This window comes from Falco naumanni, chromosome 4 (assembly GCF_017639655.2).
Source record: "Falco naumanni isolate bFalNau1 chromosome 4, bFalNau1.pat, whole genome shotgun sequence".
NCBI classification, from domain to species: Eukaryota; Metazoa; Chordata; class Aves; order Falconiformes; family Falconidae; genus Falco; species Falco naumanni.
Window position 1 is genome coordinate 34,331,661 of NC_054057.1, and position 25,329 is coordinate 34,356,989.

General features: G+C 45.7%; 1 protein-coding gene across 3 annotated transcripts in view; it reads right to left on the bottom strand.

The window, feature by feature from the left end:
* NXPH1 (neurexophilin 1) overlaps positions 1-24,653 on the bottom strand; it is a 142,536-nt gene extending 117,883 nt beyond the window's left edge. The window contains exons 1-2 of one of the 3 annotated variants that reach the window (XM_040593545.1): positions 24,426-24,653; positions 23,314-23,475 (exon numbers count right to left, since the gene is read on the bottom strand). In XM_040593545.1, coding sequence (XP_040449479.1) covers positions 23,314-23,367 — 54 coding nt within the window. In that variant the 5' untranslated portion in view covers positions 23,368-23,475; positions 24,426-24,653. The other 2 variants (XM_040593546.1, XM_040593547.1) reach the window with 2 other exon arrangements.
* Positions 24,654-25,329: the final 676 nt, after the last annotated feature.

Below are 25,329 nucleotides of genomic sequence, written 5' to 3' on the forward strand. Positions count from 1 at the left end.
GTGTTCTTACTCCCCCACACAACAATAAAGAAGAGGATAAATCTAAGGCATCCCAAAGCATGGACGATGGCTACATAGACTAGCAACAGATGGTTATCCAAGAAGAGGAGGCAGGTGAGAGGGTAAAAGAGCAGAACCTGGAGCAGGAGAGAAGCAATGACAAGCCAAATATGTGCATACCTGATAAGCTTTCACAGATTATGATCTTGGGGTTTTAGCCCCTGCAGCTGCTGGATGCATAGCCATAGCCCAGGATGCTGATTCAGAGAATGTGCAAGAGTAACTGAGACCACGATAATCACAGAAGCAGAGATGTGACAGCCATCATCACAATAAACTTTCTGTATAACAAGGGAAACCATTACTACTAGATCAAGTAGGTCATGTATCTTTCCAGGTGTCACTCACGTTTTGTCTTCTGCGTGAGTATTTATGCTAAAGCAAACAGATTAATACAGGAATTTGTACAAACATGCACATGTGAAAGGTATTCACTCTCTACACAAGTGTCCTCCACTGTACCAAATTAAACCACTCTGTATATGTATTCCTGAAAAGCCCAGGAAGGGAGGAAAGGAGCCATGTGGAGGGAGCCGGGCAGGCTTCACAGCAAGGAGGTGTACCCAAGCTCCTGATGGATTTTTGCTTAAGTGTGGGTGCAGACTGGCAACGGACAACACTGGTACATGCATAAATAAAGCTGGGACTGGTTCCACCAGTTGACACATGAGATAAACAGAGGCAGGACCAAGCAGAAGCAGACACAGACCTGTGTGCTAGCTGTGAGAAGTCAAAGCAATGCCATGCACTTATGCATGTTGTGCAACACCAAAAGCCACTGTAACTGTCTGATGTCAAGGGTTTGCAACAGAGCTGGTAGGCAAATCTGGGCTACATTTTTCTCAACACTTGGCCAACATCTTCAACAAAAGCATGTAAGGCAGAAAGACATGCTTTTCTGTCTAAATCAAGAACCCCAGACATGTCTTGTCCAACTGTGGGGATGAGGTAGGCTTTAGCTGCAGCAGATCAAGTCTCAGGTGAGACTCTGGGTAATGTAACTAATGATGCTCCTCATAATCTCCTACCAAGTAGTGGACAATCAGCTTTCTACAGGCACTGAGCACGGTTATTTTGTAATATGCACCAGAGGTTACATAAGAAAACTAATAGCCAAACACAACTCTGAGAACTCTGACCAAAAACCAAGTGAAATAGACCTCTTACTCTCACCGATGTGTAACCCAAGGTCACTCCACCATTTTCTCTGCTATTTCAATAGCTTAAAATTTACAGTAGGCTTAGCATTAAAACTGTATTAGAGCTGGTATTACTGATACCAGATAAGTATTTACTTCCAAGCATTTGAGGGCTGAACTATTTCACAGTATATAAGTGAAGACTAGATAGAAAGCCAACCCCTTACCATTTGTTTACCCTACTTAAACCTTGCTTTGGATAATACCTAAATCTTCCGTCAGCCTTGCTAAAGAATCCTCAGCTTTTGTACCATGCAAAATCATCATTACCCCTCATCAGTCAGATACCCATCAGTAAGTTAGGTAACAAAGATATAAGACACAATATAAAATAATAAACAATTATATTTGTTAGTTCTATTTTTTAGTTTAAATCCCCAGGCTGTTGCCTCAAGAGTTGCATGCAATTCATGTAGTGGTCTGTTATGTAAACTTTGGCATTGCTCAGGTGTTTAGCTTTTAATTCACAGTAAAGATAAATGAGGTAGAATTATATTAAGAAATGTATTACAATGTAATCTTTCAGATAGAAAATTTTAATTCATTTTAGTACGAACTCACTGGCAGTAGAAGAATTTAGCCTTAAGTCCATTTTTACAGTACTCACAAGATGTTTTTGCAGGACATGTGCCTCAGCCCAGAAGAAGATGGAAGCAAACATTTAAACATGTGAAGAGTCTCACTGCAACTTATGTTGCATATTCAGAGTTCAGCACATGCTTTGGTGTTCTGCTTGACTGGCACTAGCATGGTTTCCATATCAGAAAAAAGTGACATCAAGCAATTCTTCATCATAATAGTGAACAATTTAATAAAACTAAAACTCAACCTGGATTTATTTGCAATGATGCAATGGACACATGTGAAAAGAGCCTTTGGTTTATCTGCTGTTATCTTCAAAATAATAGACAAAGCACCTAAGTAACGGGTAAAGACTTGCAGAGAGCTCAGCCCAGCTATTCAAGCTAGGTCAGACACAGCAAAACCTTTTGGCATCTAAAGATTATGGCACACCTCTGCTAATACCAAGAACGGGGATTGTTCACTGTTCTGCTAGGCCTCTATCAATGACAATGAGCTATGAATAGCTTTATAAGGCATCATGAGGAGTTCAGGTTTGTCTGCTGCTTTTAAATCCTTTTCTGAGTCATATTTCTCTGCCCTGGGGCTTTTATTACAGATGAGTTAGTTGCAAAATCACATAATATCCCAAAACATCAATCTGAGATGGCATAATGAGAGCAGGATCCATGGGGTGTTTTGGTTTGGGTTTGTTTTTTTTTAATCAATTACTGACAAATCAATATATATATTTCTGTTATTTCTGCCTCACTCTTATTTTTTCATAAGGTCTGCAATTTCAATTAAAGATTAAATGTGTTGAGCTATCATAGCATTAATTGTTCTGAATTGGTGAAGTATTCCCAGTTATCATAGAATTATAGAATGGTTTGGTTGGAAGGGACCTAAAAGACCATCTAGTTCCAACACCCCTGCCATGGGCAGGGACACCTTCCAACAGACCAGGTTGCTCAAAGGCCCATCCAGCCTGGCCTTGAACACTTCCAGGGATGGGGCATCCACAGCTCCTCTGGGCAACCTGTTCCAGCGCCTCACCACCCTCACAGTAAAGAATTTCTTCCTAATATCTAATCTAAATCTACCCTCTTTTTTAGTTTAAAGCCATTACACTTGTCCTATCACCACATGCCCTTGTAAAAATTCCCTCTCCAGCTTTCTTGTAGACCCCCTTTAGGTAATGGAAGGCTGCTAGAAGGTCCCTCTAGCAGCCCTCGGATCACCTTTGTGGCCCTCCTCTGGACTTGCTCAAACAGGCCCATGTCCTTCTTATGTTGGGGGCCCCAGAGCCGAACACAGCACTCCAGGTGGGGTCTCACAAGAGTGGAGTAGAGGGGGAGAGACACTTCCTTCGACCTGCTGGCCACGCTTCTTTTTATATGAATATTCTTGTTTACAGCAGATAGGACAATTGCCTCACACAGAGATGTTGTAGTTGTATAGTATGATGTTCTACTCAGCATCCAGCATTACTGCTTGTGTTGAGTGCCTACAGTTAGACTGTGACTTGCAGAGAACTGTTTTCCACCTCCCAACTTCACCACCTTGTGGTTAGTCTGTCAGACAAGTGATGTACGTGCTTGGAGCTCAGCATCTAAAACTAGAGCTGACCAAAGTGGGTAGCACCTTTTACTTCCCTGCACTTCTGATTTGTTTGTTTGTTGCGAGTTTTTTTGTTGGGGGCAGGAGGGAGAAGGGCAGAGAAGGGAGTGTTCTTTCACTTTTTACAAAGCTCTAAAATTTCTGGGTGGATGACTTTGTTAAATTTGTCTGGAGGTAGTGAGAAAAATGCCCAGTTCATTGATGGGCTTTAGATCAGACTATGTCTAGCATAGGCAACTGCTATACTTTTCTTCCCACATTTACTGGTTTTTATAATATGTTGAGATTACAGTTTATAACCCTTCAGGCTCTCTTCTGCTTCTACTTTTCCTCAAAGGGCTGACACAAAAAGGCATAAGGAAAAAAAAAATCTAACGAAGCTTCACTTCTCCAAACCATGTAGTAATCCTGGTTATAGTCAGCATGTACTCTTAGATCTCGTTTAACTTAACAGGAGACTCCTTTTAAACACATTCATTAAAAAAAAAATATATATCTTGGCTAATAAACACAAGAAGCATTTTCTTTAGACTCATGGGCTTGCTTTAACATATTTGCCTTCAAACTGAGACTTGCTGCGAGTACTACAAATAAACACTGCCCTCATACCCTTTATTGAACCTAGAAATACCTTGGTAAGCAAAGATCAAGAAAAGTACTTGACAAGAGGAAGGATGAGACAATTTCAGAATGACGGAGCTTCTGCTTCTGTGTTTCAGATACAATATTCATCTTGTTCATTTATGCTGAGGTTCAGAACTGAACTCAAAAAGAATGTGTTTTTGTAGTCAAATACAGTGCATTTCTTTGCCTGTATGTGAAATATTTCCAAGCTAAAACCATTTACATTTGTGCACAGCTACACCCATACTAACAGTCCACCTAAGAAGCAGGACTTCTTTGCTCAAATACTGTTATTCCGAACTCAGCTACATATGTTCAGGATTTGGGATGCTACCTGTCCCTCTAGCACAAAAGACAGGCAACCAAGCACATAGTTGTCTGCATCTAGCTATGCAGTTGTGTCTTAAGAAAGAGCCACAAGTATGTTCTTTACATTAACTCTTTACAGACAGCTCTTCTACTTTATGAAAGGTGCTGAGTTCCCCACTACCAGCCATAGTGACAACTCCTTCTGTTACTAATATAAGAAGCTATATGAAATCCCACCACAGAAGACTTAAGAATACTTCTGTAAAAATTTAGGCCACAGCATCTTCACTCAATACTACAAGTCAGATCTTGTTAAAGACCCATGGATATCTGGGGGAAGCCTGGAAAGTGGTTTCCATCACAATTCTGTTGCCATAAAGAATTTGTAGAGTCTAACAGTCGTTAGCTTTCACCAGCTACTCCCAAATAGTTAGAGATAACCTCATGGTAACATGTATTCAGTGTGTTCCACTTGATACAGAAACAAAGTAGTGGCCAAATCAGTTCACCTAATCCAGCGTTCTGATTCTACCTATGTCCAATATCAGGTGTTTCTAAGGAAGTTCTAAATAATGCAGCACAAGAAATATTTAAGAATAAGACATTGTTCACATTCTAGGGAAGGAATACCTATTCTTTGTACTGAGCAAATGCAGAATTAGTTGCATGTAGAAACATTTCGTGCTAGCATTTCACATTTAAGGGTTTGTTTCTGTCTCAAAGCGTGACAGCTTACACACTTTCAGAACAATAGGTCTGCTAGCCAAGAGAAGAAGCAACAGCAGAAGGTATGTATAGTGACACATGGCCAGACCATGGGAAACATCCTGACTTAATACTGGCTAAAGCTCTTGCCAACAAATATTCCAGATATCCAGAGAGAAACCTGCAGGCACTTGGGCAGTCTGCATTGTGGCAAACAAACCTCACACTTATTTCCAGGTCTTGCATTGCCAAAACTAGAAAAAAATCCATTTATACTATATCATCTAAATCAAAAATCTTTTTATCCATCGCCACCTCTAAACAGCAGGCATAGTGGCTTTTGTTTGTTTTCAATTTTAGAACACAATTCATGCCAAAGCTGCCACAATGACGATCTGTGAGCGAATCGTGTGAGATAAGGACATAGAAGTTAAAAGTAAAACTATCAGAGAACCCTTGAACTCTTTTGCTTCTCATTCCTCCTGTCTTTTATGATACTCAGCCTTGCCATTTCTGCAAGACTGTAATACAAGATATTCTGGCATTCTAAGAAACTTCTCTATTTGATACACAGTTATTCTGTAAATAAATCTGCAGTGAAGTGCTTAAAGGTTTATTTCTTACTTTTTAGCAACTAGGCATAAAATATTGGGCTATAAAATGCTTACAAATTAGATTACTGGAAGTGAATAGAATGCATTGTTATCTACTGAACCAATGATGGGTCAAATGGCAGTTTGAATTCTCACAGTGAATATGACTGCGACCTTCACATATACCATTGACAGAAAGCAATTTTATTTACATTTTTAAACCCACATAAAGGTGAAAGATGGTACCTCTACAAAATGAAACATTAAATTTTGTGTCCCAAGGCACAACTGAGCTCTCCCAAGGTCACATGTAGCCTGAGATGAAGCAAGACTTTCTTAATCGTGCTACCAGTACATCTCACCCAGATCTGGTGGCACTGGTGATCTATTTTCATTTACCAGTTGAAAAATTTCCTTATTTCGAGTCGGAGAAATAAAAAATAATGAGAGACTATTTCTTTTGTCCCTTAGCTGTTTCTACAAAAACTGATCACTAATTATGTTTGAGCTGCTATAACAAGCTACATGTTTCAGCTGTACAGATTAAAAAAGTCTAGCCATAAAGAGATGGCAGGGTGAAAAAGCCTTATTCAAAAAGAAATATATTGCACTCTTCTGGACCAACAGTACTATAATGTCTATACTTCTAGAACAGTATATTTAGAAAATAATTAAAGCTGTGTATAATTTGACACAATCTGTACATTTAAGTATTTAAAGAACAGTGGTTTTCATCCTATGTGTACAAAATACAGCTCTCTGCCACTACTAATTTAAAAACAAAACAACAACAAAGAAATCTATCCATTACATCCCAGCCTTTTATCTGCCCTTCCTAAGCAACCTCATGATGAAAAAGTTATTACTAAAAGTCTGGTCTGTAACCACTATACAGTAGGCAGTGTTATAAAGAAATTATAAATAATAACAATAACTACATTCTTCTAACCATTCTATTTATCACTTTGAGCTTCTCCAAAGTATAATGTTAAAAAAAGCTCAAAAGATATTTATAGGATAACATCATTTTGGAAAGTACTGTCACTCAGAACACCTAGGACGGTACATGTGTCTATAAATTATAGATAGTTCTGGTAGCAATGTCTATGATTAAGGTTGCCTGACACTTCCCATAATAAGACCTTTTTTAAGTTGCTTATAAGTTTGCTGAACTATAACCACTTGGAGTAAAATTTTCCCTGCAAGGTGTATGCCTTGATATTTGTTTAGTCTTTGTGGAAAGTTTGACACAAAATGGTTTTGAGAACAAGATTACAGGAAAATACAGCTTGCTTTGAAAAAAAAAAAACAACAAACAGTTCTTCTTTGAGAAGTCCTAATGTTGCTTTTTTGGAGAAAGAAAAACCTTTGAAATGTGGTAGGGCATGGCCTTTTTGTTAGGTATGTAATTTTTACAGTTCCTGAAATGCCCATTCAAAGCCAGTCTAGTTTGTTGGGTGTTTTTAATCTCAAGACTTAACTGCTTCTTCCCAGAAGTACCTCCATTTTTACAGCTAAAAATCCCTAATATTCTTTATATTCCTCAACCTTCAGAGCTATTTGCGTGGAATAACCTATACAGGCTTCAGCTCAGCAAAACAGAGTTCGCTTTCTTCAGCCCATAGAGCTAGACACACCAATCCTTGCTCCTGATGCCCTGGACCAAGTAAGATGCTGGAGCCACGTTCTCCCACCCTTTTACTGACAGTTCCTGCTGGTGCGCTGAGGATGAAAAGGCAGCTAGACATAGAGAGAGCATGCAGTAGTTTGTTGATAGATTTTTATGGGGAGTCATAGGTACAAATCATTAAACAAACCCAATTATAAGCTAAAAAATAATGGACAGGGAGTGAGGGTAGCAGCCTCCAAACTGGTAACTTATTTCAAGCTAACAGTATATACCCACAGCTAGCCATGAGTATTGCTCTTATGGGAAAAATGAAATTCTTCAGGATCTTGGGCACCTAGCAGCTTTCTAGAAATAATTAATAAACTGTACTACAACAGACTAACAGGGATTTTAAATTGTAAGGGCAAGTATTGTAGTTGGATGCAGCAGTGAAGATAAAGGAGATCAAGCAAGCAGATTAAGAACAGGAAAGTACAAGATTGCTTACGTTTAGTATTAGCAATTTTGGAAGATCCTCCAGGCTACACCCAGAAGGTACCTGCAACTACCAAAATAAAGTGCTCACTCTCTCTCTGTCCCAAGGACCTGCTGGAGCTCATAACCTGGAACTTGATACCCACATATCCCTGCTGGGAGAGGTTTTCTGAAAGCATAATTCACAGAAGCTCCTAAACTGTCCAAACTAAGCCACCAAAGGAAGGCAAGGAATTAACTTAAACACGTTCTGACATTTCCGAGGCATAAACTGCTCCTAGAACTAGGCACCGTATTTTACTCTTGCCAATATGCCCAGTGCATAGATTTGATGAGGCAACATAGTTTCATCTTTCTGGTTCAAGAATTTCTTTCACATCAGAATAAAGCTTTTTTTTCTGCTATAGGGCTCTCAAAATCAGAAGTCCTTCCACTATGAATGAACTCATATGCATAAGGTCAAAGAGCAAGAAAGAAAGACAATACTGCAAACGTCACAGAATTTACCTACTAGGAGACCCTGTTTCCTGAATGAAGGAGTACCTGTGTGTATTAAACAAAACAGAGTAAGATCAACAAACAAAATCAAGAAAATTCCCCAGCTTATTCCACTGGGTGGTGGTTAAAGCAATTACCTCAGAACTGTGAGGTTTGGGTTCACATTTTCTGAAGCAGAGAAAGAAACTGAATCTCTTAAATCCATAGCAAGGGCTTCAGCCACTGTGCTGATGAGAAAAACGTGGGTGGGGGACAAAGGAAATGGAGAGTGGAAAAGTCCTGTGACCCTGCCATATTTTTGTAAGGCTAGGGTGTTACAGACCCAGCTGGAACTACATGGTCAGCACCATCCTATTTTTTGCTTTCATGTGCCTCTATGAGCCAAGAGCACGATTACTAGAGAAGTTATGATATTTTAGACTGCAGTGCTGGCATTTAAGCTCAAAAATAACCCACAAGTCTAACTATCACAGCTGATACTAATTCTATTGTAAGTGATAGCTCAATGTGAGGTGCAGTCATTTAGCTGGGAGCAGAGCTTAGCTACATGCTGCTAGCTTCTCACAGCTGACCAACAGGATGCTTGAATGTGTGACTGAGGCTGACAGCTGAGCCCAGGATGTTCAAAACAAGATTGCTATGGTCTGACTTATACCAGCCATGGACAAGGTACCAAGCAGTGAGGGCATGCACACTGAAAAATGTCCAAAGATGGTATTCAGACTGTCATGAATTGAATTAATCACACTAAAGAAAGCCAGAGCTTGAATGGAAGGTTGATGTAAAGTAATTATTAAGTAACTGAATATGAAGTAGTTAACCAATTAAAGTTAGAAGCTGCAATACAAAACAACAAAGATGAAGAATAAAGAATACTGCATGTAAGAGAAACTTTATGCACAGTCATTTCATTGGACATTGCAATGTTTCTTTACTGTGCTCAATGGCAGTAATATTGTATGAGAAAAAAAAAAAAAAAACAACAAAACCCTAAGTGACAAGTTCAGCCCTGAACCAAGCCTGTGACTGAAGTCAGAGTCTTAGGTTTGCGGGTAACACTGACTCAGTCACCAATGTGTTGTGCTGCACATGTGGCTGTGTAAACAATTCTTAAGTAGCCAAGAATGAAATAGAGGTCCAGGTTGAGAGGGAAACAGACTTTTGTAGAAATAGACATCAAAGGAGAAGACTGTGAAAGATAGGCAATTGGAACAGGGTGAATCTTTATTCAGATTCTGCTTTCTTTGAGAATTTGCGAAGGAATTTGCTCTGGGATTGCTTTTGGATTCCTGTACTTATTGCTATGCAACTTCAGTGAGTCATTCATATTTTAGAGCCAAGAAGATTTCATTACAGATGAACTAATAACATGCCATTCCCAACATTCCCTGCCATTCCTAACAAATCCTCTAGCAAAAGCAGAGATGACCATAACAAACATTCCTTAGGTACAAAACAGATTAAACCATGTGATTTTTTAAAAAGGTAGTTCCCATATCATGTTTACTTATCATGAAAACAAACAAAAGAGCATAACCTCAAGTTTATTTTTATAACCTTTGGAGGTCACTTTTATGCTGACACTTCTGCTAAGAATTCTCTACCTAAGCAATGATATATTTACCATCCTTAAATAACCTGAAAAATAATTCCTTTGTCGAAGAGAACTATCTCAATTAAAAAAAGTAGTTGAATCTTTTTCCTGTCAGGGTATCTTTATGACATCTTTAGCTTCCTAAATGCATACTCAGAAGGCATTGGAAACTAGGATAAATTTATCAATGTAATTTCAGTTGGGTAGACCTTTTCCATCCCCACTGGGCATATTTATTGGAATCTGACTGTAGCTGGTCACATTATTAATGGCAAACAATTTATTTGATTAATTTACCCTGCATTTCTGTTCAGGAAATAGCCTCTCCCATTTTGATTTCTGCTTTTTTTTTTTTTTTTTTCCATAAGCATTCAGTGAATATTTTCAGCGTATTTTATTATGAAATTTGTTTGGAAACTCTTTGCTTCATCTAACCACAATGATTATTTCTTTACTGGAGATGGTGTGACTTGAAATCTTCAGTTAGTATTGCCTTTGTTCCGCTAACTGACTCTGCCACTCTAAGTGCAGTATCAGAAACACTTCTGATGTCTTTAGTGAACATCTAGCATTATGTTTGAAGCACTGACTTACCAAGGGATGCACAAATACATATGGAAACAATCCTTCCCTAAACACTCGTCAAACGAACCAAGTTTACACAGGTGTATGTTGAAAAATGAAAATAAAAGGACAAGAATACAGGAGAATTGAAAGCTTCTGAGAAGTGAGAACTTTTATAGGTGGATCCTCACGCTATTATCCCAACTCATTTCAAGTGACTCCCCTGTTTTTCTGTGATGCGTTTTCCCAGCATAGAATGGTCCTTTATCCATTACTCCAACCACCACATCATCAGCTGCAGCTACATCAAGACAGAAAGGGTGACATGGACCATGGACCATGGGAGTTGCAAGTAGTCTTTAAAATGAGAATTGTGGGATGTAGAAGCAATGAGTTTGCTATTTTTACAGAAGTTATTAACTAAATACACTCTAAGCAGCCTTTTCTAAACATGCTGAAGAGGCAATTATTCTAAACATTCCTACAGTCTTTGAGGTCCTAACAAAAAAACAGGGCAGAGAAAATTCCTAGAATTCAGGGATTAATCTTACATCAATCATGCAAGGTCAACCATACCCAAAGAGGGTTAAGTGGAAATACTGTCTTAGACTCAGTCTAATTTCCTCATTAATATGCAAAGAAAAAACCTTCCAAAGCAGCCCCCTAGAACCATCATGTTCCCACCAATGAACAACTTTTCCTAATGAATACGTGAGCACATATGTTTCTCATTACCTGAAGTGTTTTACCGGTCAGGAGGTTAAAAACTTTCCATAAGCAATGGAAATGTATTTATTTATGTGCAAATTTAGGGAACGTAAAATATGTGAGCAAAATTGAGGCAGGGACCTGTTCAGCTAGCTGAATTTTAGCCTGAATCAACAGGCTAGCGAAGTCACAGCTCCACCTGTTGAGCTAAAGCAAATCATCCACCTATAACGTCTGGCAGCACAGATTCTTTTTTTAGCCAGACATAGATGACTAACACTGTGCCACTTGGATAAAACACAACATAGAAGTTGAGGGACAAATCATGCGGTCATTACTCTGGGTGAAGGAGTGCTGCAGCCATTGAGCCATTCTGCCAGAGAGCAAAAAGACCTGGATCAAAAGGAAGGGTCTCACGGCAGACTAAAGACAGGACAACATTCTTCTGGGTAAATTTACTAAAGCATACAGCAATGACAGAAATAACGCTAGAAATGAAAGTGTATAGAGCCCACTCAGCTCTTTTTAATTTTGCAGGAGACTTAAGTTGCTCCAACCAAAGGCTATGAATGCCACATAGCCATACACACATGTTCTCTCACATTTATTATAATGCTCACTTCTCCCTTCCTGTGCTAGCTATGAATAGCCAATTCACACAAAGCAACTCAAGCCAAAATGTAATGATACATCATTCTCAACCACCTGATAAAAATGGGAATATTTATCAAGCTAAGGACACCATTTTATAACCAGAGGAACGAATGCCAAAGTTCTCCTCTGAAAGGTCTTGAATCAACATGCACGTTTCCTGTGGACGGGTAGGTAAGGGTACATTTTTTGTTTCACATGGTCACAAAGGTTAAAAAAAATCTGGAGGGGTCTGCAAAAAATGTACATCAGTAGAAATTTGACTTCAAATCTAGAGCACAGATACAACACTGCATACAGGCCACAGATATGCCACCATTTGCATCTCTCTGTAATTCCAGAAAACAGTAAGTGGTGGTGCCTGAATACTTCAATAACACGTTTACTAAAACCAAGAAAGACAAATCAATTATCTATTTGAAAAGTTTCATTTCAGAGATAAAGATACTTTGCAGACTATTTCTTCAGAAGCTGAATCAGTAGTCAGAATAAGTCACAAATCATGATTTCAAAGATTCAGAATTAAGCAAAAAAATATTTATTAACTAATAATTAATGGATAACTGTTTATTATCCAATAATAATAAAGAAAATATGTTTAGGCTAAGGGATGGCAGGTAGTGTAATGCTTGGTTATCGGCATAATACTGTAATAAATCCTAAATAGCCCAGAGGTAAATTCAGCAAAAATATTACTTTGCACATTTATAATGATTTAAGTATGTGATCTTTTCTGGCGTGGAAGAAGAACATTTTATATCCTAAAAACAGAAATGCAAAAAGCATAAAGGCATTCACTTTCTTATGGTCCTGCTTCAGTAAAGTACTGAAACCTATATGAATCTCCTGACTTCACTTAAACTTGTGTTTTGCTTCTAAACAGAAGTTACAAAGCACTGGCATCTACTCTGAAGTGTTTGCTACAACCCCACAATTTCAGAATATTCTATAAATTGTGAAGCAGCACTCACACCTCCTCTAATGTGCTTAGTCACACATTTCCATATTCATTTGGATTGCATTACACTGATAGACTGAACCATATCATTACAATCTGCTAATCCACCCAATAACTTTTCCAAGATCCACACTCTGCTCTAGCTAACAGATATTCTGTGCATTTAAGATGCAAACACAAACTGTGTTCTGATACATTTATAAATCTGTGGGATAGTATCCTATTGCAATTACTAGTGCTAGTAGAGCTGCTCACAGGGGAAGGAGGGACACAGCTAGAGGTACCCCCATTTGATTCAGCAGAAAGAAGCTGAAGATACAGGAGATGGTTCACACAGACCACTGTCTGATCAAGGGCCAAACAATGTCATTTCTTACTCACTCCAAGTGACCACTCAGAGAAGTGGCTCCACTGAAATGGAGGAAATCCTTCGTGCAAGTAACTATTCAAAATCCCAACATTTTATAATTCAGATATTAGAAAGTAGTGTTACTAAAGGGTCATACTTTTGAACCTCTGTTTGCAACATGTACTACGCTACCATCTACTACAAGCAAGCCAATTAAGCAAATGGAATTTTTTGTGGAAGCAGGGAGAAGGAATATAAAATTGTGTGCCTTGTTAAGGTAATATTCATTACAAATGAAGGCAGCAGGATGGAGCCCATCTTATTTATTGGTGAAGGTTTTGATGTACTATTTATTATGCACATCTTTTATGTCACATCTCTGTGTTTGTAATCCTTATTTCCCTGTTCTTTAAGGATCTGTTCACTCAGCAACTGTCCTCCATAAAACTACAGCATTATTGCTATGTTTTAGCTAGCAAAATTGCTTACAAAATATTCTTAAGGTGCAAAGCATTCCCCATATAAACATAAAGAAAAAACTCTGTATGTAATACAGAGTAGCTGCAGAAAGTGACAACAGAAATTACTCTAAATTAGAGTCAAATTACAGACTAACATTCCGATTTTAAACAGACCACTATTTTACAATATTGCTATTGACAGTGCAACAACCATGAGGACACAGCTTTAATATTATTCCTATTTTAAGTCCATATCTTCTTTTGCAAGACCTCAAATGCTATGAATGAGATTGTAAATATAAAAAGCAGTCCATTAATTTTATACAAGCATTTTTACATACCTGAAGGCCTATGACAACATTTTTTGACAAAATAGCCTAGCAGAAGAATTGTTTTTCAAAAGTTCAATCAAGACTGGCTTATAAAAATGACTGTGCAGATAAATATTACGGTACAGGTGATCTGAACTATCCATAACAGAAATTCCATTAGTTAAATTTTTTTAAGACCTGCCAATTACATTTTCAATTGAAAGTGGCATTGGAATAATGACAAGCAATTCTCGGTGATAGAAATGGTCTACTTAATCTTCGAGAGGAGACAAAATCTGTTGTCCTCGCACAAGTAAACCATTGATTTATATAGGAATCCTATCTTGTGTAACACTGCAGAATCAGACCCATCGGATCTGCTGTACAGGAGCCTTTGTTTTTCAGTAGTGTTCTCAATATATGGCTAAAGCGTGTCTTCTTTTTTTTCTTTTTCCTTTCACTTAGTGGCTCATATGCACCTCTAAGACAAATGCAGGAAATACGGTGACAGCTGAAAATTAACTCCCACATAATGCAGGGCTGACATGGTGGGGGGCAGGGGCGGGGGGGGGGCGGGGGGGCAAGACATACTAGTCATTAATCAAAGACATGCTAGTCACCAATCATTTCCATTTGTATTGTTACTTATGTTATTTCTAGCATAGGTATGCAGTATCAGGCAGAAGCACTATACGCATAGGGATCCAGATCCAAAACTACCGGAATTATTAGAAATTAACTCTGAGTTTAGTGATTTCTGGATCAAAGCTTCAGATGTTCTAACTAGGAAGGTAAGTAGCATCTTCTGGGTTTCAACTGAGGATACTGTATTGGTTAGATTTTAAGTGACTCTCTGCTTTTCTTTCTAAATAAATAACATAATTAAAATATATATTTTATATATACCTATCAAATATTATAATAACAGGTGTTTCCAAGAACTGAGGGTACTAGATCACTTATTTCCTGGTATTATTTTGGCTGTCAGCTCTGCTGCTAAAAGGAGTCTGCTGACCCTAGGGATCCTGTTCAGCTATCACCAAAGTTTAAGGAAATAAACAAGAAAATAACATAAGTGTATTTTACTTATCAGTTTTTCAAAAGGTCAGCAAAATAAAACAAAACAAGCAAAAAAACAAAGAGCAATCACAAGTGCACACAATAAGAAACAATCAGGTTACACACACAAAGAAACAACCACGTTCTTCACTCTTTAGCTTTTCCATTAAGTCTGGATTAGAAAATGAAATTTGAGGAAAATAGGGCACAAGTATCATTATCATTTGGTGGGCTCCCAGAAAGCAAAAAAGCCTGATTTGCCCCCCTTCGACAATCTGCAGATGTGAAAAGAGCAGATTATCTTCCCATGCACTGGTTCCATCATTGAAGTGAGAAACAGATTAACAGGAGAGGTGACACCCCAGAGGACACTGGCAAAACTACCATGTGAACAGACAGGACAGAGACCAACTAGTGGACAAATCATTTCACAGCAGACACAGGGAGCAAGGAAGAAAATATTACTAAACCTCTGCTTGGAGAGGAAAAGACAGGGCGCCTGAAGAGATGGATGCAGTGTGCAAGGCAGATGAACGTCCCTGAGACATTTGTCACTAGCTGGACTGCGAGACACTGACATTAATGAGGGTGGCATTTGGAAGATAAAAGCAGTATCTCTGAAGCAGACAATACAGTTTCCAGGCACCACGCACGGAGACATGGTGTAATCAAAAGGGACTGGAAAATGTCTAGCAAAAGCATCACAATCGCTACCAATATTCACGGGAGAATATGGATCAGGAATAAATGTCTTATGGTTTTGTCTGGAGGGCTGGTGGGGATTGTGGGTTGATTTTCCCCTCAGCTCAGCTCAATTCCCATCACATTCCTTTATTGAAGGACTCTCCATCAGTCATCCACTTATACCTGCCTTGCCAAAAGTCAGTGTTTCATTGACAAGTGCTTTTCAGGCAGCAGACCTCTGGAAGACAGCTCTGTCAATAGTGAGTGGGAATTTACAGGGGTGGAGGTACTTGCCTGCGATTATCTCCTCTTGAAAGCAAGGAGGGAGGTGGGAGATAGCCTCAGCACTGGCTGCCAGGACACAAGCAAGTGAAGGAAGCAAGATCTGGCTGCCTCTCACAGTTGCCTCAGGGTGCCACTACCCCAAAGATGACATCAGCTATATCTGAGAACCACTCCTGCCATGACCCACAGCATAGAAAGCGTCATTAATTAATCACTCCCTGCTCTCACGTCTCAGTGTCAGCCATGTCCCATAGCTCATTTTGACTCCAGTGCTCTCGGGTGCCTTTGCTCTCTCTCCAAAAGGAGAAGCTGTTGCTGTCCCGGGATAGAATGAGACAAAGCCGAGCATCCCAGAACAGCCTTCCTGATCCCCAGACTCCTCCTGCCAAGGATCCAAGATGACAAAATCCAAGATCCATCCCTGTTCCCCTCCACACTCACGCATTGTCCCTCTAGTCAGTTTTACCCCAGAAAATAAAGCAGCTGCTTCGCCATTAAAGGAAAGCCAGTCAGCTTCGATCTGCTCCTTCCTTCAGCAACACTGACGCAGGCAGCCAAACGACAAGTTCGGAGCGGGTTGTGGGCGATGCGTGAGCAGCGGTGGCCCCGAGCAGTGACTCGCCTGGGACAGGCCGTCTGTGACAGGCGCGTTCCGAGGCCGGCGCGGTGCCCGGCGCGGCTGGGGCTGCCCGGGCGGGAGCGGGGCGGTGGGGCCGGGCGCTGTCCGCGGTGCTGGCGCCGCTGCCGGCCCGCCCGGAGCTCCCCGAGGTGCTGCAGGGCGCGGGGGGGGGGGGGGGGGGGGTGGGGGGGGGCGGCCGGGGGGAGCGCCAGCCCTGGCCGGGAGCGGAGTAGGGCACCTCAAAGCCAGCCTTGTCCCAGTCCCTTTGCAAGCCCTCGTCCGCTCTCCCCGCAGCGCTTGCACTAGCCTCCCGCGGCTCGAAAGGTTCACCATCTCCGGCGGGGAGGGGGAAACATGCTTTAAAAAAAAAAAAAAAAAAAAAACAAAAAGCACATGGACTAATTGTGCATTGAAGAAAGTTTTAGACGCGGATCCGGTAACGGACAGGAAAATGGGAACCCAAACTAACCCGACATGTGATAAGGACAAGCTCTTTCTGCTTCCTCTTTAATGCTGCCTGCAGGGAGCGCAGCTCCACGTGTGAAGGTGCCCATGTCCCCGTCCTGTTGCAGAGTACCAAGCACCTCCCGGCTGCCCTTCAACACCGTCTCTCTCCACTCTTCGGTTTAAAAATTGAAAGAGAACGGGGAAGTGGTAGAAGCAAGCTGACTGAATCCCTCTTTTAATCACAAACAAGCCCAACAAGATGGATTCTGGGAAAAGTAGCTGTATTCGTAAACAGCGACCGGTTTCACAGTAGTTAAAGTACAACTGAAAGGCCTCTCACGAAGTCAATTCTTATGTAGATGAGGCGACTTAACAGCTTTTCTCTCTCTTCGCGGGCTCAGTGAATTTCTAATTTGCCCAAAGAAGCCCTAGAGGAATGAGGAAGAAAGGGCGGGCATATTGGGATTGCTAGGCGTTACAGAGCTACCGTGCTCTGGATTGTCGCCTGGACATGCACTGAAAATGAGCGGATCCAACGCCACTGCTTCAGCCGAGTTATTTCTCTTGACCTTCGGCTTTGTCCATCCAGGCTGAGAAAACTTCCTGCAATGAGCATCGCCCCTGCTCTCTGCCAGACACACAACTTTGGTCTTTTTAGGTCGCAGAAAGGGAAAGAGGATGAGAGGCGATTTCCCCTCCAGAAGGGGACCCAAGGGCACCCGCGGAAGTTTAAACAACAGACAGAGAAACGTAGGGTTAAACAATAAACTAGGAAATATGCTGTCCTGTTGAACAGAAAGCAGTTTCCACAGCATTGAGAACCCGCCAATATATATCATATCAATAAAAAGGAGCTCTTCGAAAGCTTGCATAGTAATTGAGATTGGAGATCTTTTTTGATATGGGTTGGCATTTCCTCATATCAATCTGACAGAGCCAACTCAGGAAATTGCTGGTAATATTCATCTGGGGAGCACTTTCATTAAACGTAATTCATTCGACTTTCACAATAAATTGAGTGACATCCTTACAGCAGAACCTTTTTATCCTTGATGAAGTGCTTGCCAGCCTTTGGTTTTCCACTTTACTGTCACATTTCTTAAAGCAGAATCGTCAACATGTCAATCTGCTGCACGAAAAAAAATGCTAAAGCTGTATTTACAAAGCACCCAGAAGGTGGTTTAATGCTGACTTACAAGAAGAGCAAGCTGGGTGTTAAACTATCTGATAAATTGCAGCATAACTTCACCCAAACCCAGTCGGGAGAACAGAAGCCAATCCTGTGGAGGGAAGGATGGCTCACACATGCATTTTCTCCAAGTGCTGGCTATTCCAAGCAATTGGTTTCTTAACCTGCTTCACCGCACTTTCCAAGACGACTGGGAAATTGGCTTTTTGTTAATTAAAATGGCGGTTTAGAGATGCAGGGAAATATTAAAGAGCTTAAAATGGATACCTCTAGGTACCGACTTGGAAGATTTGGCTAGTCAAAGAGAGGCGGGGATATTGGATTATATTCACGTGCCTCCCTAAAAGGTGAAATCTGTTCCAGACCGCTTTCTTCAGCGATTTAAGAAATTAAAATAGTGTGTACTAAGCACCGGGAAAAAGACATTTCAGTGCGAGGAAACGCCTTCTTAAACTCCTAGCACAGGTCCCTGCTGGTTAAGAAGGAAGGAAGGAAGGAAGGAAGGAAGGAAGGAAGGAAGGAAGGAAGGAAGGAAGGAAGGAAGAAAGGAAGGAAAAGAATGCACCATCCTCCACTTAACAGAAAAACCTCCAGCGCTGATAAATTTGTTTCCCTCATACGAAATCCGAGTCCGGTTGCTATTCCCGTGCCTTACCTTCCGAAAGGGTAATTATTCCCCCTACACCACTGCGAAAGCGCCTCTCAAACTCCTTTAGAAAGAGGGAGCGGGATCGTCTTAAAGCTACGTAAACTCTCTCGCACAAAAAGCCACTTGTCTTCCCGGGCGCCAAGTCCCCTGCCCCCCTCCCCGCCTTCGACGTCAGGCTCCAAATCGCAAGAAATCCCTTACGGGGGGAGGGGGGGGGGCAATACCAGAGAGCTTTCAGCACCAACTGCCTCTGAGCAAATACTGTGGGTGGTGATTATGACAGGACAATGCCTTCTTTCTCTCTTTTTTGTTTTCCTTTATCTTTGTTTATCTTTGCTGCCTATAGAGAGAGGTTTGTGGGTTTGTGTTTTGAGTTGGTGGGGTTTTTTTTCCCTCCCGTGACAAAGTAGGTCACAATCAGCAACTATCTTTAAAAAGAAAGGGGGGGGGGGGGGGGGGGGGGGGGGGAACAACTTATCTTCGCCGGCACGTGATACCTCTCCACGTTCGCCATAGCTTTCATTAACCCGGGTGAAATGACCGCAAACAGTGCGACAGAGAGCGAAAATTAAATGTACACAAACTCCGGAGCCACTAACCCCCTGTTTACCTCCCTCAGTCAACACCGTAGCAAGTGTGCCACCGCTGAGGACAATTTTAAACTTCTGTTATTCACAACATTTTTGCAGGAGAGCTCGGCTCGGCTCTCAGAAGGCCTCCGAACTGCAGTGACGGTGTGGAACAGACCTTAAAATCCCAGCCTGGCACGGGGAGGAGTTTAGCAGGCTGTTTTCCTTGAAAACGCTCTGCCAAAGCCACCGCCCTGTAAAACAAGGTGCCCCGGGACCCCGCAGCCGCACCGCTCTGACAAAGCGCCGCGCAGAGAGGCCCCCCCCGCGCGAAACAACCTGCCCGCAGCCGTCGTCGGGGCGGGAAAAATCACCCCTCCGTTTGCTTTTGCGCTGCTTTAATTCTGCACGGAGTTAAAACGCTCTGCCAGCCAGCTCTGGTGTACACCCAGATTTACACACCCACCGGGGAAGGAATACTTTGCTGGGAAAAGACGACAAGCTGTGGGGGGCTGGGGCGGAATCCTTACTCTAGCAGCATACAAAGCAAAACTCGGACTGGTTTTAGTTCCGTACCCGCTACTCCGAGTAAGGAGTACCTAAGTAATGAGCCGAAGTCTCTCCAAGCCGGGGTGATCCCAGCAAAACCGGTGCACTCCTTGCCTGTACCGTGCGGGAAGTTGCCCCTTGAGCAAGCGAAGGCAGAGCCTGTGAACGGGCCGGGGGGTGAAATCCTGCATCGTGCCTGCCGGCGCCCGGGGCTGCCGGGGGTGCGCAGGGCCCGGCTGGCGGCCGGCGAGCGGCGGGACGGTGCGGGAGCCCGGAGCCGTCGGAAGGTGCCGGCCAGCGGCCCGCCGGCCCCTGCCTCACGCAGGGGCTCTTTGGCAGCCGGCACGGAAAGGATCTGCCTGCTCCTTCGGGACCGCGCTTGACCTGTCCCGGTGAGAAATAACGAGTTAGGAGCCTTGCTGTCTTTGCCAGTAGCCCGCGCGTTTTGTAGTCGCAGGTTACTTCCACCCAGGAAAAAAAGAAAGAAATGAAAAGAAACGGCCTGGCGGTTTATTGTCCTGTGGTGTCAGACTGCAAATTCACCGGCAACTAGGCGGAAATTAAACGAGAAGGTTTCCATTAAGGGAAACCCTTAATGTAAAACCCCGGTGCCCTTATGAACAGAGCTCAAACCTGAAAGAGTCTACGATCTCCGGGTGTTTTTTTCTTTCCCGGTATTTGTGCTCTTCCTTAATGACGATTGCGAGCTCGGCACGGCACCGTTAGTTAAGAAAACATTGCCATCAGAATAAGACTGAGAAGCTTTCGAAAGTACAGCGGTGAAATGAGCCTCGTGGCAAATAAGAAGACCGAGTGTAGCCGTTTGAACACTTTCTGCAGCTCTCTACATGTAAAGAAAGAAAATAACCTTTATAGGTTAACTCCTAATTCTACCAAGTAAGTACTAAGGTATCCACTTAGGCCAAAGGAAATGCACTTCCATTGCAAATCAAATGTAACACTTTCAATACACTACACAGCTCGAAACAAGGAGAAAACGCATGTCTCGCAGAGGCTAACTGATGATCTTATCGATAAACATAATACGGTGAACCGTCTCTACCCTAGCAAAATTCCTACTCGTTCTGGTCGGCTGTGACCTCTATAAATTTCAGTCAATAAGGCTGGACGGCACACGGTTCTACTGAAAAGGGGGAGAAAAGCAGAAGCACTTTTCCCCCAAGATTTCATTAGGAAGGGGTTTAACTTGGGGGACAGGGAAGGGGGGGGGTGCAGTGGTTTGCTGTGTGAAGAGAAATTACAAACCAGCGAGTGTCTGTAAATGAGTAACTTGGAGGCAGCCCAGCCTGGCTGCGGCTGTTCACTGCCCCCCAGCACCGCCTGGCTCAGGCGCAGGGGAAGGAAACACGAGACACCCCCACCCCCACCCCCCATCAGTAACCCCTCTCAAAAAGGATTTTTTAACAAACTCGATAGGGAGCTGGTTGTGCTGCCGCTTCATTTGCCCTTCCTAACAGGTTGGCTACTGAGAATTTAATTCGTAATTGAAACTGCTCTAGTCCACACAGGGTGACGCGCACACTCGGAGAGGCACAACAAAGTGCTGCACCTGGCTGGTTTGTGGCACCGCATTAAAGCTTAATCAAAACTTCATGCTTCGATGCTTACAAACAGTTTATTATCACGCGATGGCCTAATGCAAACTTTCAGAGTCACTCCCGAAATACGGAGAAGAGGGAGAGATTGGCATAAACGTGGAAGTACCGACTCAGAAGAATTGGGTTAGACAGGGAAATTCCTTTGGATCCCCCCAGAGTGTTTTGGCAGGAGACACAGCCTAGCCGAAGAGCGTGTCCCCTCCCCCTAGCTTGTCTTTTATTCACGATTTTTTTTGGTGGTTTTATTATTACTATTATATTTCTCATTGTTTCGAAAGAAACTGGAAAATCGGCTCCTTTACTCTGCAATGCCAAGCCCTCGGAAAAAAAAAAAAAAAAAAAAGAAAGAAAGAAAAAAAAAAAAGAGGCATTCAGGTAATGAAGTCTGTAACTAAACGGTAATTGAATCAGCATAATTTGCACACTGAATGGTTTTCAAATGCTCCCAGTTTACAATTAAAGGAGAATTAATGCGCTTGTTGTTCAGACTGCAGCGCATTAGAATAAATCCAGCACTGTTGTTGTAATGAGTCGAGAGCAGTTTAACTGCCAGCAAACACATTCAAAATTTAACACGACGTATCGATCTCGCTCCGGCTTTTTGATAGATTATTTCACACGCGCTTTCCTACCCGGTCCCCCCACCCCCGGCTATAAAATTGGCGGGGAGGAGAGAGGCCCACGGCAGACGCGGCTCGTCCCGGCCCGGCGAGGGCAGGGGCCCCAGGCGGGAGGCACGGCGGCCGGGCCGGGCCGGGCCGGGCCGGGCGGGCGGGCGCAGGGAGCCCCGGGCGGGCGGGAGCCCCGGCGGAGCGCGGCAGCGGGAGGCACGCGCCGCCCCGCCTGCCCCCGGCCCGGCCCGGCCCGCTCGGGGATTGGCTGCCCCGCGCTCCGCCGCGCCGCGCTGCCCCGCAGCGCCCCCAGGTGGCGCGTCCGCGGTGGCGCAGGGAGCGGCGGCACAGGCAGCAGCCGGCGGCCGCGGAGCCGGGGCCGGGGCCGAGGCGTCGCCTCCCCCTGTGCGGGCGCCGGGGCGCTTCCCTCGGCGGCGCTCCCGGAAAAGGGGCTTTTCCCTCACCCCGCCGCCACGGGGACGGTCTCTCGCCAAGCGTGTGCCTGTCTAACGCCTCGCAGGCGAGCGAGCGTACGGGCTGCAAAGGAGCAGCCTGCCTTGTTTTGTTCCTTGCGATCGCAGGGGGATTAAAGTGTGCGCTGAAGGAGATAACGGCGCTGTTTACTCGTGTTCCCCCGGTAATCTGAAAGGAGCTTTGCTACGGAAGTCAATGACACTTCACGCGGAAAACACTAGCTGTGCTCGTCACCGAGTGCCCGCACGCCTGTGCCGCGCCGCCCGTAGTGCCACCCCGGGGGGGTCCCCTCCGGAGGGGCTCCCGCCCTCGGGAGGGAGCACAGGGCGAGAAGTTGCCTCCGGCTCACAGCCCGGGCGGGCGCGCCCGCGGCGGCACTCCGGTGGCCCTGCAGGCACCGGGGCACCCTGCCCGGGAGCCCCCGGCCCCGCTCCCGCCCGGCGGCGCTCCCCTTCCCCGCGGAGCAGAAGTTACGGGTCTGCCCCCCCTGCCCCGCACCCCGCTGAGCCCTCCCGGCTGAGCCCTGCGCCCGCCCGCCCCGGCCGCGGCCCGACCCCGGGAGGACGGGGCAGGGCTGGCTGCGGGGCGCCGGCAGTTGCCGTGAGTTTGCTCGTTCTCCAGCAGGCTGGTGCCCTCCTCCCAGCCGAGCTCCCCCCTCCCTGGCCCGTGCGAGGGGCCGGGGGCACTCACCAGGTAAAGGGTGGGCTGCAGCAGAAGGACCGCGTACCAGTACACAGCCTGCATCCTCGCCGCTCAAACTTCCCCCGCGCTGCCTTCGCTGCCTCTTTGTTCCTTCCAGAACATAGATCCACCTGACATCCACTTTACAGAACAAGCAGAGCTCTCACCAGCCTAGGCAAAAATGAAATTATACACCCCATGACCACAAGACAAGGTTAGGCTTGAGACAAGGGGAGAAGAGAGGTGTGTAGGGAAGGGGGGGGGGGGGGGGGCGGGAGGGAAGGAGGAGATGGGGTGTGTGGATGGATGGGGGTGGGGGAAACAAAAAACGATTAAAATCGAGTTAATCCAGCGTCAGAGCAAAGTGATCGCACGGTCCGGGCTGGCTGCAGAGCGCCTGTAGGCAGCGCTCCCCGGCGCCCGGTCCTTTTACTGGGCGGGAGAGCCCCGTGGTGTGGGCTGGGACGGCCCGGGGGTGCCGCCGCCAGCCCTGCCCGCCTGCCTGCGCGCCCTCGGTGAGCACCGGGCGGCAGCCGCGGAGCCCCGGCATCGCGCCGGAGAGCGGAGCGGCGCCGAAGCGGGGAGCAGGGGCAGGAGACGCTGGGATCGGGGCTCCGGCTGCGCCCGGGCGCTTCGAGCCGAGGAGACGAGCTTCGCCTCCGGGACGCGCGGGCAGGCTCTGCGTAACCCCACCAGCACCCACCTCCCTCCGCCGCTCCTGGGGCGCGCTGCGCCTCGCCCCGGGCCGGCACCTCGCCCCGGGCGCCCCGACGGGCGCGGACCCCCACCCCCGACCCCAGCCCTCCTCCGCCCCCGTGCCCTGCGGGCGGCCCCGCCGCCGCGGGGGGGCCGCGGCGGGGATACGTACGGCGTGGGGGGTCCGACGGCTGCCGGGGCTCCGCGGGGCGCTCCATGGGCGAGCCTAGAGGGGCTGAGCGCCGCGGCGCAGCCCGCCGCCCCTGCGCATCTCCTCGCCGCGTTCCGCACCGAGGTGTCCCGCGGCCGCTGTGCATCCGGCGCAGGCACTGTCAGGGCGGCGGGGCGGCTGGCAGGCTCTCCCCCCCTCGCCTCCCCTTCTCCGCACACGGCCGCGCTCCGGCTGCGCCGAGCAGGACACTTACGGGAGAAGGGAGCTGCCCGGGCTGCCCGCTCGCCTTCGGCGGGGGGCGCGGGCAGGAGCGGCGGCTCCGGCGCTCCGGGGCGTCCAGGGCGATTTGTCTCTATTAAAAATGACTTATTGGCGAGGGAGCGGCGAGCGCCTGCTATTTAACTTCAGATAAAATCTATCTGCAAAGACCTTGGCCGATCATCTTAAAATAAAGCGCCGGAGCCGAGCACTGTCCGAGCCTCACTGCTTGGGGAGAGAGAAAGAGCAGTGGAAGGGGGAGGGGGTGGGGTGGGCTTGCTTGGCGAGGGGGGAAGGGAGGAGGGGAGAAAAGGGGAGTTTAGCGGCGTCCCATCCTCTCCTCTGAGCGGGGTGATGAATTAGAGCCCTCCCCGGGAGGCGCGAGCTGCCTTGCTCTGCCTGCCCTGCCCGCGCCGCCTGCCTTCTTGCCTGCCCTGTCTGTGCCGCCTTCCCTGCCCGCGCTGCCCGCGCTGCTTGTCCTGCCCGCGCCGCCGCCTGCCGCCGCCGGGGTGCCGGCGCTGCCCGCCTCGCTGCCCGCGCTGCCGCCCGGGGCACAGCGCCTTTCCCTCTCCGCCCGCCCGCGGGAGCTGCCCGCCCGGCGCCGGGAAGCAGCCTGGGAGAGCCCTTCTTTCCTCTTTCTTTCATTTTAGTTTTTTCACCTTCCTCAGGGGTGTCCCGTGCAACGGCAGCGGTGCTTAGCCTGGGAAGGCAGCGGGCGCCCGCCAGCCAGGCACTGAGGTGGTGGGGTCTTGGAGCGGAGCTGCGGGACGGCTGCGGAGGCCAAGCCCTGGGATTAAAGCGTTGCTTGTCATCCGCAAGCAGGAACCTGTGGCTGGACAGCCCCTCGGAGAGAAGCTGGAAAGCTCATCCCTGCCCAGTGCTGTGGCTAATCCCGCCAG